The sequence below is a fragment of the Drosophila willistoni genome (assembly GCF_018902025.1).
Source record: "Drosophila willistoni isolate 14030-0811.24 chromosome XR unlocalized genomic scaffold, UCI_dwil_1.1 Seg144, whole genome shotgun sequence".
In the NCBI taxonomy this organism is placed as follows: Eukaryota; Metazoa; Arthropoda; class Insecta; order Diptera; family Drosophilidae; genus Drosophila; species Drosophila willistoni.
The window spans coordinates 8,838,706-8,856,976 of record NW_025814057.1 but is presented as its reverse complement, the minus strand read 5'-3'; the positions used below and the strand labels follow the sequence as shown (position 1 = coordinate 8,856,976).

General features: G+C 40.0%; 1 protein-coding gene across 6 annotated transcripts in view; it reads right to left on the bottom strand.

The window, feature by feature from the left end:
- The window catches only part of LOC6638899 (palmitoyltransferase app), a 71,072-nt gene that overhangs the window by 15,550 nt on the left and 37,251 nt on the right, over positions 1–18,271 (bottom strand). For 5 of the 6 annotated variants that reach the window (XM_023178261.2, XM_023178248.2, XM_002061796.4 and 2 more), the window contains one exon: positions 1,498–3,169. In XM_023178261.2, the coding sequence (XP_023034029.1) occupies positions 1,498–1,688 (191 nt within the window). In that variant the 5' untranslated portion in view covers positions 1,689–3,169. The remainder of the gene's footprint in view (positions 1–1,497; positions 3,170–18,271) is intronic. The other variant, XM_047012192.1, reaches the window with a different exon arrangement.

Genomic DNA, 18,271 nt, shown 5'->3' with positions numbered 1-18,271 from the left:
TTAGGCCAGACCAAACCAAACCAGACCAGACCAGAACAAACACAACTATAGAACACGGCAATGTATAGCGATTACGTATACGCCATGTGCAACTAAATGGAATCGAGTTAAACGTTTTTCGGTTATATTTTTTTTATTTCTCTCCCTCTCTCTCTCTCTCTCGCCTTCCTTTTCAAACATATTGCCATCATACTTATGTATGTATGTCTGTATTGTGTATGCATTGCATGTATGTATAGCTTATTTATTTAGTATCAGAAATTTCATGTTTAGATTGCGATTGGAGCAACATTATTATTATTATTATTATTATTATTAGAGAAGCGTGTTCATTGCAAGGCAATTTCCAGTGGGTAAGTAAAATGGGCTGCTCTTATGAAATAGTCTTTTCATTCAAGCAATTCATTGAGATGTTGAAGACATTTTCAATTACCTTAGGCAATAATCTTTAATAAAAAGAAAATAGGTAAATAACATCGTCCTTCTATATCTACAACTTAAAATATTATAATTTACTTATAAACCGTAACTAATCAGTCAAATCATGAATTTTTGAGCAATATTCGAACTATTGAAGCTAGTATTTCAAAGTGTCTTTTCCTTTTCAATTTTGATACCTTTTTTTTAACTAGAGTTTGCTTGAAAACCCTTTCAATATTGTCGATTTAATGAAATGTCTATGATTTGATCCTTTTAATGCCAATGTGGCCTTGCGTCTTTTGAAATTCAAAATGAAATCTTATTTAAATACCGCAAAAACCGATGCGATGCGACAAATTGACAAATCAAAAGCTGAAACTATTTTTACGCCTCATTGCATGAGATGTCCCCTGGTCTGGTTTTTCTCTTTAGGACTCTTCAAAAATGAATTGGACAGATGAGCCACAGAAAAACCAACCTCAAGCCGAAAAAGTGGCCAGCAAAGTTTTGCTCTCTGGTTCTGGTTCTGATTCTCATTCTGGTCCGGTTTGGTTTGGTTTGCTCTCTCTCTATCTCACTCTGTCTCTTTGGTTTTTAGGAAAAACCAGTAAACGTCCTTTGCCAGGCCAAGCATAACGCATACGCCACGTTGCACAGTAATAATTACATGCCATTGGATATGAGACCAGAGCACCAAGAGCCATGGCCAGGGCCAGGAGCGAGGTAGGTAGGATGTAAGCATAGATATCCATAGCTTGTCCGAAAGCTACAGAGACGACCATTAATGTGGGCGTAATTGGAAACCGAGATAAGTTGGCTAAAAGGGCGTGGGGCGGGGAGGCAAAAAGGGTTGTTGGCGCTGCGAACGGAAATGCTTAATTAGCAACATATACATTTTGCAAACAATGCAAGCCAAACCACTGACAGACGGACGGACTGACTGACTGACTGAATCGACTGACAAGCGCATGAAATCTCTATACAAGTATGTGTAGTTGTGTGTAACTCCAATGTATGTGTGGGTGTGTGCATGTCGCCCACAGGGACGTCCACAAACATCCGGATACGAATACTCACTCGAAGGCAAAGAAGAGAGCACTGGTGCCGGTGATCAGGATGCACGTCAAGTAGAAGACGCCCGTGTGGGGTGCGGACATTAGTAATCCATCGCAGTAGAATTTATTGCGTCCGGCAAATAGTTCCCATTTGCGTGTGACGCGCTGGTTTGGTGCCATGTTACTGCAACAACAACAGCACAATAGATTCATCTCCTATGCCGTACTGATGATGGTCTCCCGTATTTTTTGTTGAAGAGGAGGGTGATAGAGTGGGGGGTTGCGACGACGACAACAACGTTTAATGCCCAGTAGTGCTCCCTCCTCCTTGTTGTGGTGGTAGTGGTCTCTGTAGTTGTAGCTGACGATGATATGGGCTGACGTAGCACTCTGAGGATATTTCGTGTGCTTGGTACTTGGTTGGTTTTCGAATGTGGGTGCAAGGCAATCCTTGCGGCAGCCAATTTGGTTTTTGTGGGTGCGTTGATGATGGCTCTTGATGATGACACACCGCTTGGCTGCAGTTGACGAAATTTCCCTGTGTCCTGTGTGTGTGTCTCCTCAATGTCTCTTCTCTGCGCTGCTCCCTCTCTTTCACTCCCACTCATACACACTGTCCACGTCACTGTCACTGTCACTGCGGCGTGTTCATGTGTAGCTGTTAATGGGGGACCGGGTACGGAGGCGACGACTTCGTCTTCCTTGTATTACTTGCGGCATGCAAAACTCAATTACGAGTTCACACAGCAGCAGCAACAGCAGCAGGAGAGAGAGTTGGGCAAGTTTTAGTGGGCGAATGGGTAAAGGGTGGCTCCCTTCTACCTTGTTTGCGGTTACTTCAAGCGTAAAATTCAACTGCCAAGCATAGAGCCGCTTCACCTTCTTCTAGTTCTTCACCTCTACTGTCCGCCGAACTTTACCTTTCCTTGGCTTTGAGTTTTAGTGTTTTAGATTTGTTTGCTTTTTGGGTAATTTTTGTTGTTGTTGTTGTTTGTGTTAAGTTGTCGTGTGTAAAATGTGAATTTAATCAAAACTAATGTCAGTTCTCGTTCTCGCTCTTGGCTGTTCCAAAAGCAATTTCGTCCACTTTGTTGTGTTGTCCACGGTCCACGGCATCAGCGACATTTCGTTTCAATTTTCTCCCCTTTTCACCGGTTTTTGACTGCCAGGCACCAACAACTCGAACTCGAACTCAAACCCGTACTCGTAGCACTCGCATTCGCACTCACACTGTGCGCTCTCTCGCACCCCCATCCTCCGGTTTTTTGGCAAGTTTAATTAAAGCAGGATGGCTGTCATTTTCCTGCAGCCGTATCCTTAGCAATGGTCTATCGCGTTTTTCTTCCGCCTCTTCGCTGCACACTTTCGTCTTCGCCTTTTACTTCTCAGCGTCGTTGTTCGCTGTCCCGCGTTCTCCGCGTGTTTCACTACAACAATTATTTGCTCGGCTTTGTTAGCATTTTCCGCTGCCGAACTTTTTAGGACGGCACACACCGTGCCTTGCCTTACCCTGCCTTGCCGTGGCACGCACACAGAGACGCAACTCAATTCGCAAATTCGTATCCGTGCCCGTGTCCGTGTCCTTTATGATTCAATTATCCGCTTGCTGCTGTGTGCGCCAGTGGTGGCGCCTCAAAGAGTAGTTAAAATTGGCGTCGGCGGCGGCGGCGGCGATCCAGATTGAATCGAGCGTCCTGCAATGACACAGACATACAGAGAGAGAAAGAGAGAGATTGAGTGAGTGAGTAAGAGAGGGAAAGGGTAAAAAATTAAGGCAAATAGTTACATATAATCATTAAGTTATTTTGATTAAGAAGTTTTGTAAGAGTGCCAAAAAGAATTTGTTAGATGGGGCGAACGCAAAACGGAAGCAAAATGAACGGAAACTGTCAGCGATATAACAAAAATGAAACTTATTTCAAAAAAAAAAAAAAAGAAGCAGTAAAAGAATTTAAGAATAGAAAAAAACTGTTCCTTTATAATGCTTATTTCTCCATTCTCTTTTGTCTAGTATTTATTAAAACACAAGTTGAGCAAAGTCAATAAAGTTAGCCAAAGTTGGCTTTTACAATTGCAGACCAACCGACCGAAGAAAGTTTAAATTTACCTAAACAATTAAAGCAATTTTGGCGCGGTTCTCGTTTTCTGGTTTATTTTATTTAGCCAAAAATATGCTGTTTATTGACTTATCAATTTTATTCCGATTTTAAAATCAGTTGTCACGATGAAAATATCGCACAATTCTTTAAAATTTATGCCTACTTTAATTATGTTCAAATTCATGAAATATATTCTTTTCATTTTGTAATAAATTTACAAGAAGTTCGCTTCTGTCTATTATGATATCTCGATATACAAAAAAAAGTTGTACCAATTTATTTATTTAATACTTGTTCAAACTATTTGAATGTTAAGTTTAAAATTCAGTCACACTTATTCAGTCACATTTAAATGAAAGAATTTTTCATATGAAAGCCATTTTTACCTATGAGAATCTTCAATAAAAGAAACTAGCCTAAAATTGATGAAGTAAATGAAAACTTTTCAATTTCTTTCCAAAACTTATTGTCTCAATGTAAGCGTAATTAAACTTATGCAAGTTTATTGAATAAGCAAAACTTCAATACACTTTCCATGCAATTAGCTGCAAATGTAAATTGGATATTGCTTATTTAAATCATAATTAAAATCGCAGATTGCTGGGATTTAAAAGTCACATTCATATGTATATCTTTCTATGTGCGTGACGTGGTGATTTCAATTAGCAGTAATACGCGCAATCCCTTCCTTAAAAACAGAAAACATAAATTTCTTTATCCATAAACAAATTGTAAATATTTCGAGTGCTTTTGCATATTATTAGGATGCAAACCTCTCTATATGTACATAAACCGGTCATAAATTAAAGCCTTGACGATGAAAACGGACTAAATTATTCTACAACACACACATAAACACACACGCACACACACACACACACACACACATATCACACTATAGCAACACCTATACCAACGTACAGACGGATATATCCATGCATATGCATATTCATGACTATAATGCGCTAATTCGTGGCTTTCCATTTCCGGCTGCCACCACAGCTAATTTGCGCTAATAAAGTTAACCATACGCACTGTGTGCCCTGCCTTCCATTTGCCTGCAGATGCAGCAGCAGCAGCAGCCGTCGAGCCATTGCTATAAAACCTAACTGTTATCTTAAGCAAGCAGATGACGCTGTATAGTAACAGCAAACACACATACATAGATAGCGAAAAGGAGAAAGAGACAGAAACGTGGGCAAATTGTCGTTTGCATTGGCAATTTGCCGTTAATTAGGCGCACGTCGCCCATTAGATACGTTGCAGATGTTCCTTTCGTACGGCCGTTTTCTCAATGTTTATGCAAATTGTCAATGGCTCTAGTTGAAATTTCGTATAATTAACACAGTAAACAGGCGTCAAGAAGTACCAATTAAAGGCATACACACGCACACACACACACAGTCAGAGAGACACTTGAAATTGTGTTCAATACAATTCGTACTCATAAATTGCACAAAATGACGTAAAAATGTCAAGTGAACAGAAGCGTCGAAACAATAAAGTAGCAACAGCAATAGCAACAACTACAACAGCAAAGAGAAGGCAGGCCGAGGTTGAAGGTTGAAGTGTTCAGCCACTCAAATGTAAATATGTAAATAAATGGCCACTTATGGCAATTCAATTTCAATAGACCGACCAACTTGCGCATAGAATATTATGCCAATTAAATGTTTATTATATTAATAAAAACAAAAGACAACAAAACACAATACAGTGGCACGGCATGTGCACATGCTGCTGCTGTTGGTGGGCTATGTGAGTATTATTAAATTATACTCAAAGCACACACACAAGACATTACTTGCACTCTTCCCTTTCAATCTGGCTAACAGAGAGGGAGGGAGAAATGCCCAACCAGCAGCAACAGCAACAGCAACAGCAGCAGCAGCAGCACTTGGCATTGTAATTGCAGGCTGCGGTTTCGTATATATTTTGTAATACATCAAACACTTGAACACCAGTGTGCTTGATGGCGGCATTTCCTCCTGCCACTCTTTCACCCATTTCTCACCCATTAAACCGCACACACATACAAACACACACTCATATGCCACACTCTCACTCTCGTTACTCATACGCATGCATTGCGAGTGAGTACACTTAACATTCAGTCGGGGCGACGACGACAACAACACTCACTCGGCTCATGGCAAGTGCACTCGCAACCATGCGTATGTGTATATAGCGAAGCGGTATGGGTCTATGGGCTAGGGAACTTGAGTCGAACCAAGAGTCTGGCCTGGGTCTAGCTCTCTGGACTCATTCATTTACGCAACACGCCCCATTCGCATTTGCACGCCCGCCCACTCATTCAACAAACACAGCAACATCAACAGAAACAAACAAACAAACACACAGACAGACAGACAGACAAACAAACAAACAAACAAACAAATCTATGTATGAATGCCTGGCCTGCATATGAATAGTGAGTAGTGAGTAAAGGAGGAACAGGCACACACACATACAAGCTGTTGTCGATGGTATAAGTGTTGCTCTTGGAGGATTTTGTAATCAAAGCGACATGCGTATGCACTGTATGGTGACAATGCTAAAGAGGATAACCATTTGTATACTGAGAGATCATTATTGCGCCCCATTACAGTGAGAACACTGTTTGACAAAGGGCCAAGTAGAGTCAGTAGCCTATTGAAGAGTCAGGACATTTAGCAATGTTGTTTTGGTTTTTTTATGCGTTAAGCCTTTATCGCAACGATTAACGTAAGTTAAATCAATGTGGAGCTAACATTTAGCTTTAAATATTTAGGAAACAAAATCAATTTAATAAATGTTATTAAATCAAGCATAAATTCTGTAAAACGTTGCACATTTCTTAGCTATTTGGCAAAGCAAATGCCATTGTTATACAAAATAATAGGGAAGAAAGATTTTAAACAATTTTGTAGCATACTTAGTAGGGCAAACGAAATACACTTTAAAGCTGTCAATAATCTTCTAATTTGCATCCCTTGCAATTTGCAACACATTTTACTTAAAGGTCATACAAATGAGCAAAAAGCAAGAGAAATAGAGAGAGAAATGCAAAACATATTTCCAACATTGCCGCTTACAGCAAAAGCAGCAACAGCAGCAATACGAACATTTCCTCAAACATCCGACATGGCGTCCATTTCCGTTATGGCAACAAAGCGAGACGATATACGCAACACACACACACACCCATACACACACTGGTTTTGCTGTTGCTGTTCTTGATGTATGTATGTATGTACGAGTATGTATAAAGTTTGTTGTAGCAATCGGTGTTCCCGACGTTCGCTGCCGTTGCCGTTGCTGTTGCTGCTGTCGTTACCGTCACCGTCACCGTCACTGCCACCAAAGTCGTCATTGTCACAGTCGACGCCAAAGTCGCCATCAGCATTTGTCGTTTTCCACGCTTCTCATACAATTTATGCCACATAGATGAACGGACGGACGAACGGACAGACGAACGGACGGACCAACAAAACTAACGTCGCCATTGTCGTACAATTGCGAATTTTATATGTTGGTTGTTTGTGTCGATTGTGTATATATGTATCCATTTGTCTCTTTCTCGCTCTCTAACTGTATGTGTGTATGTGTGTGTGTGTGTGTAACTGTGCTGGTATCTGTTGTTAATCTTTTCGCATTGTTTTGCTTTAATTTCTAAATTCCTGTCCATTTGGCAGATGCCAACTTTGTTTGTCTATTTACCATCATCCGTTACTGGTGCTTGGCCGCTTCAATGTCCCTTCCCCTACGTTTGCCGCCTATCCACTCTTTCATCTATCCATCCATCCGTATGTTTATCTGTGTGTGTGTGTGTGTGTGTTTGTGTGTCCCTGTGTTCTGTTTCTTTCATTTCGGTTTCTATTTGTATAGAAACTATTCAACTATTTGTGCTGATGAACTAGAGCTCAGCTCAGCGTTTAGTTTCATTTTGTTTATGTAGTTTATTTGATTTTCTTATTTTAGCCGAGATTTCAGCCAGTGCCGAGCGCTCATTGTGGTGCATTTAATTAATTGTCGTTTGCTTTGCCATTTCCCAAATTTGCTCTACTTGCAACACAATATATACACATATATATATACACACACACACACACAAATACATATATATGTATTTCAGATCTAGTTTATCACTGTGATTATTAATAGACAAGAAATGTCAACAAATTGGATGTCAGCTTCGTTGGCAATTTGCATTGTTATAGACTTTCCAGTTTGTTCTCATAAAATTGTCAATTAATTTGTTTAATTTTCGACTCTCGTTTATTTTAACAATATTCAAGCAACTGTTTATTTCTCTCACTATTGATAACAATTAGTTTACTGACATTTATTCCGATTAAATATGAAAATGTAAGAAAATTTATTTTCATTCAATTAATTAGTAAGTAGTAGTTAGCATTCAGTTAATCCCACTTCGATTGGGTTCTGGACAAACTGATTGGCAATTCTTTTTGCCAACAAAATTAAATATATTTTGTAATCTGATATCAAATTGGTAATATGAAAAAATTACAGCAATATTTTCATTTCTTATAAATTATTGATATCTGAAACTATATAGTTGGCCCAAATGAAAAAATTTGCGCATCAAGGGCAAAATAAAATTGGTTTGAACCTGATTACTTGATATTCAATACAAGATTTGATCAAAGAAAATATCAGAATTTGATATATTGACAATTATTGTATATAAAATAATTTACTCGAATAAATGCAAAATTCTAGCATTAATATTGCATAACTAATCAGTTGGATCAGTTCCTATTTGGTCCATATGGTAAAACTTAATTTTCCATACATATTGCTTCTGTTTAGCCCACATAACACGCCCACAGGCAAAAATATATTATAAAAAAAAAGAAAAACTGCTTATTATGTATAAATGAATAACACTTCCTAACCCCAAACAACACAAAAAAAAAAGAGAATATTCAATAGACAAGCAGACACTAACCAGCTAGCCAGCAGCCAAACCCAACACGATGTCCATTATGTGCAAATGTTTATTCAGCGTTGGCCATTTCCTTATCTTGGGCCATCGTCGTCCATCCATTGGTATTGCGATTTCTATTTCTATCGCTCTAGCACGCACACATTGAACTGGCCGCCAGCCTGTGCGTGCGCCTGTTTCATAATGTTCTATATACACAGATACAAATGTATACATATATATGTATATATATACCCATATATATATATGTATACGTATACATCTATTGGATTATTGCTTATTCGGTGCTTTTATTTATCTTCGATTTGCGCATCGATTCGATGTGATGTGAAAAGTTTCTTTTTTGTTGGCATTATTGCCAATGTTAGCTACCCTTTTATGCTTCAGTGCCCTAGAGCAATAGCCCTATTATTCCACTTTGGGATATTTTTTTTTGATGGTGGCCAATTTGAATTATTATTCAATTAAATTTCAATCAAAAATCAATGAATTGTCAATGTCGGACACACGCACACACACACACACAGACACACACATAATGACACAATGTAGTAGTAAGGGCCATTTTCAACATTATTTGCTTTGGCACAAATTCTATCATTATCAATAAGCTTTGTTTTACATAAATTTTCGTTAGGCAGCCCCAAAAAGTATGCTATGACAAAAATCAAAATTGCAACACAAGCTGTTTATGCATTTATGAGTGTGTGTGTGTGTGTTTGTGTGAGTGTGTCTGTATATATGTGTGACACAAATTGAGCTCGACACAAAAAACTGCCAAACATTTCAATAAAGTTGATGGCAGCGCCATAAGATTGCCAAACGCAGATTGTTTAAAAATTTTTGTTTTAGTTTCCATTTTGTTTTTGTTGCTTCTTCATGCCGCTGATGCACTCACTAACCAACACACACACACACACACACACGCAAGGCACAGTGGGGCCAGACCTGACACAAACATGTGTTGGGACTGCGTCACCAGCTGTGACCAGGCTCTATTTGTCAACTGTTAGTTTAGCCCCCCTCATTTCCCTTTATATGAGTGTCTGTCTGTCTATGTGTCATTCTGTCCGTCTGCCCGCTGTCCGCTCCTTTGTCCCCCGGTACGTTTGTTGCCCTGCCTGGCTACTACTACTGCTGCTGCTGCTGCTGCTGCTGCTTACTTGGCTGGCTAAAGATTTCTTATACACAATGCCCAACACAATGGACTGTTCTTTTGCAGCATGTGCATTGGACACTCGAATCTTTTGTTGGGCAACTTGTTGTTGACAGCTTTTGTATTCGTTGCTGCTGCTGCTGCTGCTATTGCTTGTTGTTGTTGTTGTTGTTGTTCCCAGCGCATCAGGCACATCTGCATAGACAGACACAAGACACACGACACAAGACACAAGCTCATAAGTTATAATCTTAGCAATGTAAAGCTTTAAAATTTCAACCGAGATGCGGTACATGCTAATTGGTTTGAGCAAGACCCTTGAACCTTACTGACTGAAAAGAACATCAAGGATGGCCGCTGGGCAGATATGTACAATACTGTTGAAAGGGCAAACAAACAATCAGCTTACGGTTTAAAGGAGAATATACCTACAATAAAATGTACATATAAACAAAATCTTAAATGTAGCAGGTTTTTCCATTGAAAAGGTTTTACTTAGAGTTACACACAAGTTATTGACAATGGTTTTTCTTTTCAATAGCTCTTAGCAAGTAAACTGTTTCAATTTTGACTTTACAAGCTGGACTTTGTGTTTGTTAACCTTTTTATATATACAGGATGGCAATTTAGCAACTTAATAGCTATTAAAGGAAGTTAAAAATAACAATCTACCAAAGCTAATAAACAAACAATTTACAAAAACGAGTGAAAAATAAAAAGAAAATTTACTAAATAAATAAAAACTTAATAATAATTTCATTTTAATTCTGTATTTGAAAAATTAAATACAAATAATTCTATATTGTTATCAAGCTAAGTCCACGGAGACGGCCGCTAAAAATGTTGTTTGGCTCTTAGGTAAGCACTTTGTAATTAATGATGAAAGCTTGTAAATAATATTTCGCATAAAATATAGAATTTATGGATTGGCTTTACTACTAGATTAAGTTATCAAATACGCATTGACATAAGCTTTGCAACAACTTTGTTAGCTTCAATTGTCGAGCTGCCAAATGCCCGGTGCCTCGCCTCGGCTCGGTCTCGTGCTCAATGACTTTGGTAAATTGAGTTGAACTACAGTTAATCATTTAATGGCAAAGGCGCCCTGCTAACGTACAGGGAGGACCGACCGAACCACTCGCAGCCACAAACACATAACTCACTTGAATGGCCAAAAATTAGACTTGCTTATGAGGGCAGCTTAAAATTAACGAGCTAGCGCGATTTGTGATGGTTGCGGTTTGGCCATTTACTTGATTAAGCTCCCAAAAGCGGAGTCAGGTTGGTCGTCATCATCATCATCATCGTCGTCGTCGTCGACGATGCCGTCTCCTTTTTCGTGAGGAGTTCGCATGATTTATGGTTTGACCCCAAAGGCAATGCCAGAGCCAAAGCGAAAGCCACGAGCCAGCCAGTGGCAAATGTAGCTAATTTGCCTAAACGGACCAACAAGATGAGTAGTACACCATCCTGAGCTACAATTCAGACGATTTTGGCATTTGGGCTCAGGTTGGGAGCAGCCCTGCCATAGAGAAAGCCACTCACGTTTAACCAATTTTGACACGCGCCGCACAACGGACACACACACACACACACACACACACATAGACGAAAACACATTCATACCCATAAACAAACACAGCAAAAAAAGCGAAATTGCTCAAATGTGCGCATCAAACACAAAACACATACAAAAAAAAAAAAAAAAAAGAAGTAAAAAGCAAACAAAAAATTTATAGAAGAAAAAAAAACAGGGCAAAACGAGCAGCAACAACAATACAAAAAATGAAAATAGAAACGAAGCGAAGAGTAATGGAGGAGTAGAATGATGTGGGGTGCAGCGACCAACGTGAAAAAAAAGAAACCAACATCTCTTTGAGACAAACACCATTTGTTATGCTGGCTGCTGCTGATGTTGCTGATGCTGCTGCTTAGCTTGCAGCATTTGTTGCTCGAAATTCGCGCAATAAAATTGTAAAACAAAGTGGCAACACTCAAAAATCTATTGTTTCAACCATGGCTAGAAGCAAATATTAGAAGGGCCAAAGCTACACGTACACACACACAAACACACACGCACATGTGACGAATTCTGAATACTCTTATAAACATTTATGATAAATGGGCAGAAAGTAGAACACTGGCTGAACAGAGTGTTCTTCAAAAGTTCCATAGTTTCAAATTCATTGTATCTACTCTATTCATAATAATATTTACTCGTGTTTTCCCGAGGCCATTTTCAAACCTAATATTGTTTTATATATATTTCAAATGACTATCTTGTCCACATCACGGAATTCCTAATTCTTTGCACGAATTGCAAAGAGAATCTTTTGAAGAGAAAGCTCCCGGAGAGGGTATTTGAAAGGATAAAGAAGAAAACATTTTACACATGATGATGGTGCTGGTTTCTTCTCCTATTTTTTTTTGTTTTTCTTGTATATACATAGCTCGTCCTGCACACGATGAGTCAAAGGCAATGGCAAAGGAAGCATCGCGCCTTATTGTCGATGTTGTTGTTGTTGTTGTGGGTTCTGCTCTCGCTGTGGCAAAAAGGATAACTGGGTGGTAACCACTTCGTTAAACTCATGAAAATCACTTAACGGCGGCATGCACGTAACATGAAGGATGAAAAAAAAAACCCCTAACAAACATGCTGTTGAGAAAGCAAAAGATGAGGTAAGTTGCTGCTGAGGAGGAGGTGGAGGAGGAGGAGCATAAGAAGAGCAAGTCTTAGCAGCTATTTTCCCTTTGACTGACGTTGATTTGAAAGCCAAAAAGGTGAGCGAAATGAGCGAGCAGGGCAGCGAAGCGCAGGTGGATTTTAAACGGCAAATTGATTTAGCGCGTGCAAGTGGAAACATCTGCGGTACAAGTAAAAAGAAAGATGCCCAGATTTACTCCAGAGCTGGGGCAATGAAATCAGATTAATGCAAAACCGTGCGCCCAGTCAGGCCAAGAAATAAAAGAGCAGCACACGGCAAGCATTCCTAAGACGAAGGAGATTGAGATGGTTGCTGCTGCTAGTGGTTTCTGGTGGTGACACTCAGCCAAGCAAACATACACAAAACTGCGTTGCGCAAAGCGAAGCGGAGGAGTTTTTGGTGGGACAACTCAGTGGCATGGAAAATGCAATTTATTATGCGAAATGAAAAACAGACGGAGACATAGAGACAGAGAGGGAGACAGAAAAGGGAAACTGCGACGACAGAAAGCATGAAAAGACATCATGATATTTGTACTAGTGGAATGTTACTGCATATATATATATATATGTATATATGTGTACCTATATATGTATGTAAAGAGAAGAAGAGAGAAAAAGAACAAAACTCTTGAACAAAGCGCGTTATTATAGAGCCAACAATAACAGCAACTGGCGGATATAAACATAATTCAATTTTTATTTAATTTCGCACAACAAACATAATAAATTCTGGTCGACTGCATGTTGGGTGTTTCTCTCACTGCATATTGGATGGAAGCCAAGCGGGTTGCCTACTTTAAGGCGTCGACATGACTAGCTCAGTTCAGCTGTTAGCCAATTTGAGAGTGCAAACGAGACACAGACACAGACGCAGACAGAGATGGCGAGTGTGTAAGAGTAAGAGAGAAGTAACGAGATGCTGTTACACATTAAAATTGCAAGAGCCAAACGTTTGACAAAATTCACACGGCCCACGCTATAAGCTCCGGCAAATGTCCGTGGCCACAGGCTGTTGACTCATTTGCGTGTGTGTATGTGTGTGTGTGAGTGAGTGTGGAGGAACCGAAAGTGATATGAGGGCGAAAGGCAAAGAGTTGCATTGGCTGAAAGCTTTTATGTCGGCCATCATCATCACGAGAAGAAGCAAAAAAGACGAGAATTGGTGGAAAGGGGCAGACGGATTTCGAGTATGCAGAACACGTCACTGGTAAAACTGGTGCAAGCCCGTCCACGAAGCATGGACAGGTATGCCTGAATGCCGGCCTGCCTGCTTGCCTGCCTGTTGGCACTTTTGCGGTATTACACATGACATTTTGGCTCTCATTGCCCGGCAGTAGCATCCTGCCCCGGCCCCATTCTTCCCCGGCCCGTGCTCTACAAAGCAGATGTGCTGTGTTGAGCTCTTGATTGTTGGACCGACTGAAGAGTGAAACTAGCTGGTTTGACCTTAAGCCATTCATTGCCAGGGATTACACACGGTGACCCAAGCAGATTTCGAGTGAAGGTGATGAGCAAGCATTACACTTGTAAATTAAGTTGAAAATTCGTTGAGGAAATTCATGTCAATGACTGGACAGACATTGCATCCAACCGCACCGCCACTTTAATGAATAATTACGTCAGCTAATTGAATTGAAATTGCATTTCCAGGTAAAAATTTCTGCAAAGGTTTGCACATTATTCTCACATATTAAAATGATTAGTTGGAAATAGTAATAGGAATGCCGAATTTTGTGCAATTTGTGGTTAACACTGATTGTCAGGGCTTTTTTGGCCGTTAGTGTGAGCGTATATGAATCAGCATAAATATTTTGAGTAACTCTTTTTAAAAAAGGAAACTTGTTTAAATTTAGTTAATCCTTAGTTTAATAACTAACCTCTCTTTATTTAATGTTTTGTATTACCAATTTCCTAAACAGTCAAACAAATTGCTATTCAAGCAGCCACAAAATTATAATGCAAAAGCCTATTATTAGGCTTAGACCTTAAATATTATTGGTCTTTGACCCGTAGGGTTCTATAGGCGGCTTGTTGCAAAAGTCATTAAATAATTGTTTAATACATATTAATAAACCCCTCTTTCTTCATAAGGACCATTGTTACCAATCAACAACTTAAATAGGGTGGCCGGCCCAACAACAAACAATAACAACAATATTTTGCTTGGAAAGTCTGAGGCCTTTACTAATTGGCAAAACCCAAATCAAAAGGTTAGTCCCTTTTGGTTTTTTGTTTTGCGGGGGGTAGCCCCCAAAAATGACATAAAATATTTACACATCAAGTGTCACGAGGCTGAATACACGCAAACATACAACAAAATATTAAACGGCTTGGGTTAGGTTTGGGGCAGAGGACAAAGGGCTGTTCAGTGTACGGATGGGAATGGCCGGAATGGGCGGTAGGCGTGGTAAATTGTTTATTTTTAGCACGTTTATAGGGCCATCAGAAAAGGTTAAGTCAGCGCTAAACTCTCATGAATATGACAAAAAAACAAAAAATTTATTTATATGTATATATATTTTTTTTTTTTTTTTGGTATTGGGTCCACACTTTGCATAATTAATTTTGGATCCTTTTTTGGGTTACACAAAAAAGAGCAGGGAAAGACAAAGTGAGAGAGATGGAGAGAAAAACGTGAAAACGTTGAATAAATGGCGAAGCCGAGTTCAAAGGAGAAGTTATTTATGCGTAAACACGAGTCCTTTGACATAGAAATTTGTTAGCGGCTAAATGTCAACAATGCGAGAATGCGGCCAAAGCTAAATATTTGGCATTGGATGACTTAGGGGGGGTATAGTGGGGGCCAGGGTTAGGGGCGAGGCAGTGACCTACCTCAGGGTGCAGGCAAGCCTTTTTGACCGCACACACATAAACATAAACTTAAACATACACACACACACACACACACTCATACACACAGACAGGCCTCAATGTGAACGTCTAAATAAATTGCTGTCATTTTAAAAATTTCCCCAAGGTGGCAGGGCAGGAAGGTCGCTCGGTAGCTTCGTCCCTACGACAATGGGTCGGTCGTTTCGACGTTCAGTCGGCGCTCGGTCGGTCTTTCGTCCATGTGTTGACTTAAGCTTAAAATCAAACCATTTGTCAGAGGCAACGTTGGAGGCATAGCCCAAGGCACAAGACCAGACCCAGGCTCAGGCCCAGGACCAGGCAGTGGCAGCACAGACAAGACAGCGTTGCATGTTTTACACAGACACACATACACACACGCACATTGACACTAGGGAGAATGTGACTTGTCTTATTCTCTTTCCCCTTCCAACATATCCCTCTTTCTCTCTCTCTGCCTCTCTGTGTATGTGATGCATTGCTGCAATTTGGCTGTCCTGAACTGTGCATGGCTGCTGCCTCTTCTTCTTCTTCTTCTTCTTCTTCTGCTACTGCTGCTGCTGCTGCTAGGCTAGGCTGCACTTTAACCGCAACATACGAGTATAATATTTCAAGCATGATTTCTTATACAGCTTACCCATGCTCATGCCCCAGCCGTCGCCGCTCCACCCGCTCCACATTGACCCTCAAATGCAGCCGTAGTAGTAGTAGCTGCAGCAGCTGGGCGGCCGCCCTTCGTTGCCACGGCTCTGGGTCAAAGCGAAAGTGGCACATTTTGGGTTGGAAATTTGTGAGCTATCTAGGTTACTGTGACAGAGTCATCGTCGTTGTTGTTATTGTTGTTGTTTCGGCTGGTGCAGCATTATGGCCTACAACCAACACATTTACAGACACACACACACACACACGCAAACATATACATATACACTGACATTTTCCATACGGCAGACCCAAATAAACATTTCAGGCTCTCCATTTCGGACTCACGTGTTTCGAGAGAACCAAAAACTGAACTGAACTGAACTTGTGCGCCATTTTTATTGCCGCGTTGCCTGCCTGCTGTTGCACCATTGTTTTGTCCATCCATGTATCTTCTTTTCCCTTCATTCTTCTCCTGCTGCTGCTCCTGCGCCTGCACCTTATCCCTTTCGTTTGCCTTTTGCTTTCGTTTTTGTTGATGTTTTTACTTTCGCAAAGATTCTTTGGCTTGGCGTACACAGCAATTCCAGTTTTCTATGTTTATCTGTTTACTTGCCGTCGTCGTCACACACACAAACTCACTTACACACACACACACACACACACACACCTTAGCCTTATACAGAGTGCGATCCAACTTTCGTGCTGGGTCTTCTTTTCTTTTAATTTTTTTCTTTTTTCTCCTTGGTTTTTGTTTATCTGAGTTCTTAAACTCTTTGCAAGCAAAATTATTTAACAAGACGAAGAAAGACAACAACATAAAAACTTTAAAATAAACTTGGCCAACTTCTTAAACCAATTATTTCTAATTTCATGCTTAATTAATTTAAGCTGCATAACGTGTTAAAAAGTTTAGTTGAGAAACGTGTCTCGCCAAAAACAAGATGGTCATGCCCAAAAAAGTAGGCAATGACAATAATGTCAACAACTTGGCCCAAATAAGTAGGCAACGAAAATGCGTCACAACCTATTCCTGACACTTTACCACCCAATTGAACAAGTCCTTAAGAAGATGCTCCTTTTTGGTAAATGATTACTTATAATTAAATATTCAATATTAAATTTTAAAATGTCATTTAAAAAGGCAACGGTAAGAGAGATATGCAATTAAAGAATGTAGTAATTCAAGGGTTATCTAACATAAAAGAGATGTTTATCATCGAGAGGATAGTTGACACTTTTTTCAATAGAATCAAACATAAGTAATTAACTTAAAAGTCTTATGTTAAAATGCAAAATAGTAATTAGTAGAGGCTAATATGAATTAGTATATTGTAGTCAAAATACTACCACTAACTAGTTAATCATTTCAATGATTTGTTGTCCCAAATTGCGGAACAAAATGATTGTTGAACAACAATTCAAAGTAATCAATCGTTTAGGCAATCAATTTGTAGTCCTCTCTTGTCCCAATCGCACTCTTTGCCATCATCGTCGACACTCACGTACATTCTGACCTAGTTCGCCTTTCCGTCCTTTTTTTTTTGCGGTTTTGTGGACAAATTTTACCCTTCACATTCTAATTGCAAATCGAATTTGCAGGGAAATTCGCCATAAATTTCACTTAACCAATTTCGAAATGCACTTGACTACTTTCACCAGCGTCGTTTGGCTCATTAAAAAGTGAAAACAGAATGTCATGGTAGCGAAATGAAGCCATGTCCATGTCCATGTCGTATGTGTGTTTGTGTTTGTGTCTGTGTGTGGTTGTGTGTTCCATACCCTCCTCTTACCCTCTAACTCCCCAGGCCAATGTCACCTCGTCTTACTTTACCACTGCCCATTCGAACGCTCGTTTGCCGCAGCCGTTGACCGGAATGCGGTTCATAAATTGGGTCATTTGCCAATAGCAAGTAAGTCACTTGCACTTTCAATAGCAGGTCACGTACCAACCAAGTAACCAACCAAAACCCAAACCTCTCAGCCCTACTGAATCCGGCGACAGTGAGAGTGAGAGTGAGATAGATAGCAGCAGCAATAGTAGTTGTGGAAAGTGTGGGGTAAAGATATAATAATTTTAACCCTATAAATTGAATGGCCATAATTTTGCAAACTTGTGTGCCGCCTTCACCGCCGCCACCGCCGCCGTCGCCACCGCCACAGCCACAACGAGAAAGAGAGACAGCCAAATGACACTAGCTGGCAAGCGAAAAGAAGGATGCAGCAGCCGGAACAGCTCCTTCTCAGCCATCGACCATTGAGCAACACTATCGCCCCCATCGCCCACTACTACTACTACTTCTTCTTGTTCTTGTTCTTCTTTATTGTCACCTCCCCCTTCCTATATACCTCTCTGTTAGGTCGAACCGACCAACAAGTTAAACTGACAAAGTAGCA